The following is a 10,501-nucleotide window of genomic DNA, read 5'->3' as shown; positions in this document are numbered from 1 at the left end:
CGTGACGTCAGAGCCGCCTACCCATCCCCTACCCCCACGCCTGCTGGACGCACCGCACACACCGCACGCAGCAGTGTGCGGTGCCCGTGAACACCCCTCAGTAAAAAAGGAAACCTTTAACTTGACTTTAAAACTGGGTGAAGAGCTGTACCTACTTGGTACATAAATTTCATTTTCGCTCCTATGTGAAGCAACCGAACCACTTGTGTGCAATTCGGCGTGCGTACGTACCTGGCCAATGCCGACGCCGTGCAGTCTCTCTTGAAAGTACCGGTATGCGGGGAAAGGATGAACCGGTAAACCAACGGCTGAAACCAATTCGACCCTCTTTTACCCCTTCCTTCCAGGCATTTCCATCCATCCCTAGGTCAAGTGGTTCGGCGACTCAAACTTGGCAGCCCTCCTCGGACGGCATTGATAGCATCGCCGCACTGTGTATCGGTACTTTCAAGAGAGATCACTGTACCTATAGAGCAATTAGCCTGACCAGTCTCTACAGCCTTCTTCCACTGATCGATGCACAATCGATATCTGTTGAGGCTACAATATCGGCGATCACCAATCAACAGCTATTTTGCCTCCCGTCCTGCTTCGCTTCAAAGTTCCAAGCGTACGGGATTCTCCAGCGCCTTCTCCGGCTCCTTTTACACCATTCCTTTACTAAGCATCATAGATAACCCGCACTACCAGGCCTTACAAATCGTCAAGGATAGCATAACTATTTGCTTCGTGACACTTTTTACCGTCTGAAGAAGTTACTTTGCCAAGACCCGATTGAAATAAAAGCGATTTCTTTACAAATAGTTTATACGGCTCGTACAAAACGTAAAGGAAGCGCGACATGGGGCACATGACTGGACAGGGGAATTATATAGGTAGCATTGTTCCCTCGAACGCTCAGAGCAGGGCAAGACCGATACGCGGAGCAAGAAAAGCGCAAGCATGCCACACTGGCAGCAGCGACAGCCACCAGCGCGGCGGGTCGGGCGTTCGGTGCGCATGATGAACCGTCCCGTTCAAGTCCAGTCCGGAGTACATGGGTGCGTGTAACGATACTAAAAACGTGCAGCGTATCCGGCCAGCTAACATGGTCTGTAGAGGGGCGCGGCTACTCGGTATTCACCTCGCCCGCCGGATCATTCGCATTGGCAATTCATGGACTATTTGGCGCCATCAGGTTAAAACAGTCGTCAAGGCAGGAGCTCTCCGCAACTCTGTCTCCTCTCCCCGGGTCCTCTCGGTATCGCTCGTTCTGACTCTCCTCCGTCACCTCAGCTGCTCTCTTCACCCCTCCTCTCCTTCGCCTGTCACTCCGCCGCTCATTTCTTCTTCTTTCCGAGTGTGAGGGTGCCCGATCCGGCCATGTGGGCCGTCTTGCGCCGGTGGAACTCTGCGATCTCCTCCTCCAGTTGCCGCCGCTCCTCCTCCACACGCCGCTTCTCCTCGCCATGTTCACGCTTCATCTTGTCGAACCGCTGCTGCAGCTGTCGGACGGGCGCACAGGGCGGCGTTACGACCGGCACAGAACATCATATCATACATTTCGATTCATGTGTCACATTATGTGAGCAGCACGAAGGGAGGGCATGAACGTGAGGGATGGCATACATTGGTCAACGTTTGTCCGATAAGTGTTAAATCGTACAAGAGTTGAAAAAAAACATTGAGAACTAGATCGAATCTCCAAAAACCTCCTTCTATCAATCGAAACAACAGTAAACAATGAAACGACGCCGATGAAGAAAAAAAAGGAATAAGAGCCGCGAACGCTTTCATTGGCGCGTACCTGTTTCTCGGCCTCCTTGAGCTCTGTCTCCTTTTCCTTGACGCGCTGGACGAACATCTGGCGCATCTGGTCCTCCTTCTGCTGCATCTCGTCCAGGTGCTCAGAGCGCTTCGTCTCGTACGTCTCCTGGAAGTTGACCGGCTTGTTGTCCGGGCCGACGTCGCTGAAGCCCATCTGGCGGCGGCGAGGGAAGGTAGTCGGTTAGAGAGGGGTCGCTAGATGGCGGGCCAGTGCAGGAGAAAGTGCAGCGAGTGGAACACGACCGTGGTATGTGTGTCAAACAAGGCTTTGTTCGCAAAGCTACCCTGGTCTATCCAAACCAACAAATGTTACTAAAAACACCGACCTCGGATATGTATTGTTCCGTCTGGAGATATTTAACCCACCAGGCTGAGGAGTGAGGATTCCTTCAAAGCAAAAACTCACGTGCCATTTTGGCCAGAGGTTTTTGTTGGACGTAAAATACCCACCTTCTCGAGGCGCGCCTGCCGGTAGAGCTCGTAGTGCTTGGTGTGCGTGGTGTCGCGCAGATCCTCCATGTTGGTGCGAATCAACATCTCACGGAGCTTCACAAAGTCGCAGTGGTTCTCGTTCTCAACTGAAACACGACAACGTACGCTGATACACTGCAGCAAATACTGTCGAAAAAAAAAAAACAGATAATGCATTTAAAGACAAATATTCATTCTCGAAAACTGATGATTAGTTATAACAGTGCATCAGTGCATGGAAGCGCTTCGTGGTGAATGTGATATCACACCACTTCCTCTTCGATCATCCCCTTTCATATCTCCCGTCACTCACCGTCCCGGGCTGCGTCACTCACCCTGCACGGTGCCCCAGGGGTACTCGCGGGCCCTGGCCATCTTGTTGCCGACCTTGACGAAGTCGGTGCTGCCCACCACCGCGAACGGAATGTGTGCGTTCATCGCCTGGTTCGTCTCGGCCACCGTCGTGTCGTCGGTTGGGAAGTGGTAGATCTGCACGCCGTTGCTGTTCAACTCGGCCAGAATGCGTTGCTGTCGGCCGGTGGGAGAATATCGTAAGGTGCACTTAACTGATGACCGATTGAATAATAGAGGCATAGACCACTATGTATCAACACGATACGATATATAATGGTCTATGGTAAGGGCAATACCGCATGAGCTCACCTAGTCTAGGAATGAATAATATTATTTGACGGAGCTCAATCCTTACTGAGACATCGGGTGTAGGCTACTCAGGGCTTTCGGATTGACCGTTACAGGAGCTTCCCGGAAATTCCGGTGGACTCTAAGGAAATCAACTGAACGATACGGAAAGGATTGGCCTGACGATATCCGCACTCAATATGCACCGGTTAGCATCACGGCCTCTTTAAAGCAGCATGCAATATAAGATAAGGCCGTCTGTCTCGATAACGCAACGTAGTTATGCCCTAAAATCACTATTATGATTTTAGTCAGGTGTGCTCTAAAACAGCTTAGCCCGAATGACATAATTGACTGGGCGCAACAATGTCTTCTAATTCTGATTCTTTCACAGCAGATAGGCAGAACTATAACGAAAAGAAAATTTCAACTGAAGTAGCTGGCCATTGACATAGTAAGGGCATATTCTTCGCCTAGAGACTCCTAGCCTTTTTATGAATCTGACGTTGTCTAGCAATACTGAACTCCTAGCCTTATAAGTTATAAGTAACTTCTACCGTTTAAATACCCAACGTATAAACATCTGAATTTACCTTGAACTTGATGAGCTCGGTCTTGGAGATGGTGTCCGCCTTGGCGATGACGGGGATGATGTTCACCTTGCTCTGCAGCTTCTTCATGCACACAAGATCCAGAGACTTCAGGCTGAGGAAGGAACGGGGAGGAAGCGGTAAGAGGATATCAAAATAGTACTCGTACCTTGCGGTAAATGACGCTTCATTCCATCGAAGCCTTGGCGTCGGCGTGCGTGTGAAGAACAAAGTCACAGTAATCAGGTTACCGATTTGAGCTTCACACTTGACAAATGATAAGAATGGCCATGCACGGTGATTGACTACGAGTCTCAGTTCCAGTCGTACTTCCAAACACCTCTAAACTCCTCCAAGAGCAAGATAGAGGAGGTTGGAGCAGGACCCTCCTTGACTTTATAGGGGCTAGAGCTGCCACTGGAACAGGGAAGCAATCTTGGAGGAGTTTAGGGGTGTTAGGAAGTGCGACTGGAACAGACCCTACGTCATCCACGTTTTAACTACCTTAGAGACCCCTCGCAGCGGGGCCACTTGGGATGTTAAAAATACAAGCGATGGTTAGATCAGCACCATACTCGTAAAAGTCCAAGACCGGTCACTTGTCGTTAAGCATTATGAGACAGGCTCAACTAGCCCAGATTAAATGTGCGACCGGTTCCCGCTTTCGAACAGGTTCAGGCGATTTAAAGTGAAATCACACGCCTGCGGATCTCCACGTTCACAATACACGAAACAGTACCGGACGCCTGCGACGCAAAACGATGCCGTTTTTCCACGCCATCGCCCACAGCGACCGCAACAACGCGCCGCTATCTCACTCTCTCCTTCCCGTTCCGGCGTCGTCCGTTCACAAACATCAGCAATGGTCATCAGCGAAACTCCCCTCTGGGCCTCTGCGCTGACCACTCACCCGTGCCCCGTGGGGCAGATAAAGTAGACGCAGGCGTGAATGCGCGTGTCATGGTACGCCGAGAGGGACCGCTTGATCTTCAGCTCCTCCTGCAGGTAGTTCTCGAACTGGGTGTCGATGTAGTCGACGATGGCCTTGAAGCTGTCTTCCTTGTTGATTTGGTCTCCGTAGCCGACCGTATCGCAGAGAGTAAGCTGAACAAACAAAGACGATGTTAGCCAAATGACGCAGAGTGAAGTTTTTTCACATGCTTGACCGCCTAGGAATGCCATGAATGAAACCAGCGAGGTAGTTACATCACGTCATTCTTTCTGCAGCCCCAGCCAGTCCATCCCCCGGCTCTTGTCGCCCTACCGACCGCATCCGTTACATAAACATTACCATATGAGGGCATGAGCCGGGAGCGTCGTCCTGACATCGGACACACTATTGACGCGACCGTCAACACATCACTCAAACAAACGGCGGTTCCTGTTAGCCCAAGGCGGTCTGGAAGAGCTGTGATCTTCTCCGCGATGTGGAATAGACCAACCATAGTTATAAAATAACACAAAATAAATACCTAGAACTTAGAAAAAAACTGGGTGGAGCTTGGAGACATACGAGCCTGGACAAACGCACTTATACAGACGCCATTGCCATCACTTGTGACCGCTTATTGATGGGTTACATTGATGATGCGGCTTGTCGATGTTTTAGATATGCGACGAACGAATTTTACATTGTAACTCACCTAAACATTGGTGTAATTTTTTAATTAAAAGGCCGTGAATATTCAAAATGATTTCAGAGACAAAAGAAGTCAATAAAAATAGCCTATGGCTTCACGATCGATCATTTCTCTAGGTGAAACGAAAGTTGCAGCGGACAAAACATATGCTTCTAAGGCTTGTCTATTTCACCCAATAGCAGCCTGAAACATTGCACCTCACAATGATTTTAGCCTTATCACTTAACCCTCGCCCGTATGGGGGCGGGGGGGGGGAGAAAGTCGAACGAACCCCCTCGGTTTTTTGCGAAAAACTGGCGTAAAAAGCGGCCGATCGCGACGAAAATGTCAGTACCCTCGCGTTAATCAATTTTGCACCTACCCTGAAAATTTCATGACCCGGACCCAAATGACCTTTCACCAGTGACCAACTTTTCGAGACCATGTTTGGCCGGAATCGCGATTCGGCTATGTCGGCTCGCATTAGCCGCGCGTTTGCAGTCTTTTCGTGGTTTCAAGCGTTCAAACATGTGATATGATGTTGGTACTATGCATTAGGGTAGACTCAAGGTCACCTGAAGGTCAGGTCAGGTCATTGACCTTAGATGACATCGGTTGACTTTTTCGAGTTTTACATGTTTCTAGGCTAGTTTTTGGAATTGAATTCGAGCTTAGCAGCCGTTTAAACATTTATGAAGTGGTTTTGGTGCCTTCGTAACATGTTACGAAGCTGTCAGATGCACGAACACCCGGCAGAACCCCTACTGGTTGACCTGACCTGACCTGACCCGACCTAGCTTAAATGCATGAAGATATCATCTGTGATCAAAACTAATATGATATTCGTGATCAGCACCCCGAAAAGCCTCATAGCAGCCACACTTTACGACGTTCTAACAGGTTCCGATTTTTCCGACCTTTGGGTCATTGACCTGACCTGGAAGGTCAACCAATGACCTAGGACCTTAAAATTGGGCATCATCGGCTTCCTCACGTCACGGACAACACCGTCGTTTTTTCCGCGAAGCTCTAGCTCGATATCAGGGGCGAAACGGCAAGGGGGTCCAACGGACGCCCCTCCCCCCTCCCTTATACGTTCGCGGCTGGCAAAACACCAATACGGGTGAGGGTTAAAGGAGAAGGTGAGACAAGCGTTTGATTTAAGAGCGGGTGAAGAAGTTCAAACGTCCCGAGTCCTTCATTTATGACTTACCACCAGCTTCACCTTCCTCGGTTGCTTGGAGGATCAAAAGACAATCATTGAACATCGTATAATTAGTGCAATTGCATAGGTAGGACTTTTTCTACTTCTTCAATATAGAAATGACAGCCTAAATGTTGTGGACTGAACAAGTGACATTGAATTTCTCAGTTACTTTTTAAGTTTAAATTATCCCTCTAATATGCAAAATTCAGTGACACAAAAAGTAAGTAAATAGAACACTATAAATAGGCAGGTATGAGAATATATCTTACCTTCAATTTAACATTGCTTTCCTGGAGTTCATAGGTGTGTGCCTTCAGCTTCACTACTGACAAGTTGTGTGGACTTTGTGAAGACTCGAAGTTGGTATTGAACAATGAGTCCATAAGAGTTGACTTTCCCAGCCCAGTCTCACCTGAGAAAAATGCATACAACTGAATCAACTGACCAAAGAAGGGCATCTATAACTTGTCAGAATGTTTCCATTACCTACATTTGATTTGGATGCCTGTGATAAAATGGGTCCGTATCAAAGCGTCCAAAACCGCAGCATCCAAAGTACGCAACATCCAAAACCGCAGCGTCCAAAGTACGCAACGTCCAAAATACGTCCAAAATCGGGTTTATAGGGGGCATTCACAAAGTCCAAAACCGAAACATCCAAAAACGCAACGTCCAAAAACGTATCATCCAAAAAACGCAACATCCAAAGTACGTTATCTCCAAAACCACAACGTCCAAGACCACGACATCCAAGGCACGCAACATCCAAAACCAACCTAACCTAACCTAACCTAACCTAACCTAACCTAACCTACTGATTTTTGCCTATCCCTAACCCAACCTAACCTAACCTAACCTAACCTACTGATTTTTGCCTACCGGGGATAAGGAAACCCAACCTAACCTAACCTAACCTAACCTAACCTAACCTAACCTAACCTAACCTAACCTAACCTAACCTAACCTAACCTAACCTAACCTACTGATTTATGCCTACCGGGGATAAGAAAACCTAACCTAACCTAACCTAGCCTAACCTAACCTAACCTAACGGTTTTGGATGTTGCGGACTTTGGATGTTGCGTACTTTGGATGTTGCGTACTTTGGATGATGCGTCCCTGGATGTTGCGTTTTTGGATGATACGTTTTGGATGTTGCGGTTTTGGATGTTTCGGTTTTGGACGTTGTGAATGCTCCCTATATACCCGATTTTGGACGTATTTTGGACGTTGCGTACTTTGGACGCTGCGGTTTTGGATGTTGCGTACCTTGGATGCTGCGGTTTTGGACGCTTTGATGGTCCCCCGATAAAATATCAGTCAACTAGCAGCAATGACACTAGTCAAAATACAAAAAAAAAAAAAAATATTGCTAGCTTTTGAGTTTCATACTTTATTTCATCAGAATTGTCTAGTGCCACAAGGTATAACATTACATTTATCCTGTTTCTGCATAGAGTTTTTATGCAAAATGATTCATGCACTGGTTTACTTTATCATACTTGAAATGCTATGGTTAATCTTGAACATTAGAATTTAGAACACAAAATGCACTCATTGTGTCATGAATCAGGATGCCCTGGCTGTAACTATTTCATTACTTACCAATACACATAATGTTGAATGTGAACCCATTCTGCACAGACTTTGTCACCAGCTGGTCAGGCAAGGAGTCGAAGCCAACATGTCCAGACAAATCCAGAGACCTAACCTGGTTCCCTCCAACAGCCTGCAAAACAGAAAATACATACTGTTCAGTGTTCATGTGATGAAAATTTATCAGCATAACATCCTACAGCATCCTGGTTTCAAAACAGTCAATGAAATCTTCTAGTTTAGTCAAGTAAAAAAGTTCAAGCTGCAAGTTCCAGCAAGTCCAAGAAATATACTTATTACTGCATGCAATAACTGCATGTTTTTTAAATCATCTAGGCTTGAATTTGAATAGCTGTTGTGTCTCTGATGTTAAACCAAGCCATTTCACAAAGCATGACAACCAAACTGAGCACCATCTGTGGGGAAAGTCACACATTGTTTAATTGTGTTATCATTTTTCTCTTGGACCAACTGACAATACATTTTTAATCTGAATCCCTTAAGCCCTTCCCTAGACCCTGTTTCTCGGGAAAGTAGGTAAGCATGCTGCTTTCCTAAAAATTCCCTTCCTTTCACTGGGAGATCCAGGGGCATTTTTGCCAAAATTGAAATCACCTGCCCATTGGTGGTCATTTTCACCACCATGTCACAATAAGTGTGGCATTATTGCCATGTCAACTAACTACATTAAAAAACATTTTGAAACAGACCTGAACCCTTATCTAAGCCCAAATCTTGCATCTAGATAACATTCATCCTGCTCAACTTCTACCTCACTTCATCAGCCAATTGAAGTACAGAAGAACATGTGCGTTATTCAAATATTTCTGTGGGTAGGTCACCCGCAACATCAAATATACCACCTCAGTTGGGCAAACTAGACCTTTGGAATCAAAATATGGAGGCATCAAAAGATTGATTCCTTATGACCATATTTGGGCATAAATGCAGACCATTTCTAACTTACCAATCACATAAAAGTAAGAGAGTGTTTCAAGAAGGAGCATGCCTGATCTTGAACAGAAATGCTGGAACTATCTCCTAAGTAAAATAATATTGCTCCTATCATAACAATTTGAATTCTATAGGTAGTGAAAGGCAATCAAGGAATTGATTCACTTTAAACATATAATCATAATATTGATTCCCCATCAGCTGGCTAATCATTATTTTGATTCACAGGTAATGTTAAGAGATAGGTAACAATGACTTGCAGGAATACATCATTTATCTTCCTATTATTCTCATTTAATGGTATCCTCAGCACCACAACAGATACCTATAGCATTGTTGTACTTAACCTTCACTACATTTGATAACAATTCACAATTTTTAAATGTCAAAAATACAAAAACTGAAGCAACAGGTAAAAACCATATAATAAATATAAAAGCACTACAACAATGATAATTAGGGGTTTAAAATTTCATTTTGCCATTGTACACAAATACTGATTGTTTAGTATGCGATTCATGATACAAAAATAACGTACAGTGTGATTTCCTCAAAACAGCTTTTACGTGATGGACAGTGGCTCTGTCTTTTTCCCATTCACAAGGCCAAAGGGACAATTTCTTAGTTTTGAGGTAACACTTTTTGGAAACCTACCACATTTTTCTACCTTTTTTAAAGAAAAATCTCACCGTCATGGGCCTTTTTTCAACCGTAACGATACATTTGAAGTCAAAAGTGTACCCAAATGAATCAAAAAATTGATTCCATGCCCATATTTGGTCATGGCTCCTCCCACCAGAATCAAATTATTGATGCCTCCATTTTTTGATTCCAAAAGTCTAGTTTGCCCAACTGACCTACTTGATCTGTTTGTGCAGGCCCTCAGGGCTGAAACTGGACTGATGATAAAACAAGAAACTTCAATGCGAGATAATTGGACGAATAGTTGCAAAAATGCAGGTCCCACATAGGTCAAGGTGCTAAGGCTCAGCAACTCTGACTCACCCTCGTTTTCTCCTTTTCTACTGGAGGCATTTTCAACAAAATCAACAACTGACAGCACCTCAACCTCCCCAAAAATTGCAAACCGTGTGATACACCCCCTCACTAGCCCACTGGCAGAAAGACAAACTTTCACAAAGACAGCCTCTGACCCAACTTGAAAAATGAATCGACCGACGGCGCCCTATCTCCAAATTGTTTCATTCAAGCAACGCATTGCAATTGCAACAGAACAATGAAACTGCAGTAGGCGTTTCCGCGGCAAAAATGGCTGGGTTGTGCTAGAAAGTAGCAATTCAAAGTATGAACATTAAAATGACGTCATGAAAACGAAAGACTTAGACATTTGATTGGATGTTTCCCTGTGCGTCATTCCATAACTGCTAGCCGAGACTACAATAATCTATGACGTCAAGGTATTTATCTATTTTTTGTTCAGTATTTTGTTCCCAAACTGGTGAAAGTTAGATAGAAATGACGGCGCTAAATTGTTAGTACCTATAATAAGGTGACTATAAATCGAATAACTCGTGTAATTAGATCGATAAAGTCCGTCCTGCATGGCTGATGAATAAACTGTGCAAAAAAAAAAAAAACATATTTGCGACATTTAA

General features: G+C 45.4%; 1 protein-coding gene across 1 annotated transcript; it reads right to left on the bottom strand.

Moving 5' to 3' along the window:
- Positions 1-789: 789 nt before the first annotated feature.
- LOC122363779 (septin-2-like) lies at positions 790-10,172 on the bottom strand. The gene is made up of 9 exons (XM_043333420.1): positions 9,891-10,172; positions 7,941-8,064; positions 6,605-6,747; positions 4,420-4,613; positions 3,513-3,624; positions 2,613-2,805; positions 2,257-2,384; positions 1,787-1,960; positions 790-1,484 (listed from the first exon to the last, which is right to left on the bottom strand). The coding sequence occupies exons 1-9, from the start codon at positions 9,918-9,920 to the stop codon at positions 1,320-1,322; spliced, it is 1,263 nt and encodes a 420-aa protein (XP_043189355.1). The 5' UTR covers positions 9,921-10,172; the 3' UTR covers positions 790-1,319.
- Positions 10,173-10,501: the final 329 nt, after the last annotated feature.

The sequence above is a fragment of the Amphibalanus amphitrite genome, unplaced genomic scaffold (genome assembly GCF_019059575.1).
Source record: "Amphibalanus amphitrite isolate SeventyFive unplaced genomic scaffold, NRLGWU_Aamphi_draft 000639F_arrow, whole genome shotgun sequence".
NCBI classification, from domain to species: Eukaryota; Metazoa; Arthropoda; class Thecostraca; order Balanomorpha; family Balanidae; genus Amphibalanus; species Amphibalanus amphitrite.
Note: the sequence above shows the minus strand (reverse complement) of the source record. Positions and strands in the feature narration are given on the sequence as shown.

Excerpts from the sequence above, each read along its gene's own strand:
- LOC122363779 (XM_043333420.1), bottom strand. The coding sequence starts at position 9,920 with ATGCCTCCAGTAGAAAAGGAGAAAACGAGG. Across the intron at positions 1,961-2,256 it reads GGCAGGCGCGCCTCGAGAAG|ATGGGCTTCAGCGACGTCGG; the intron begins GTGGGTATTTTA and ends CGCCGCCGCCAG. Across the intron at positions 1,485-1,786 it reads TCAAGGAGGCCGAGAAACAG|CTGCAGCAGCGGTTCGACAA; the intron begins GTACGCGCCAAT and ends CCCGTCCGACAG.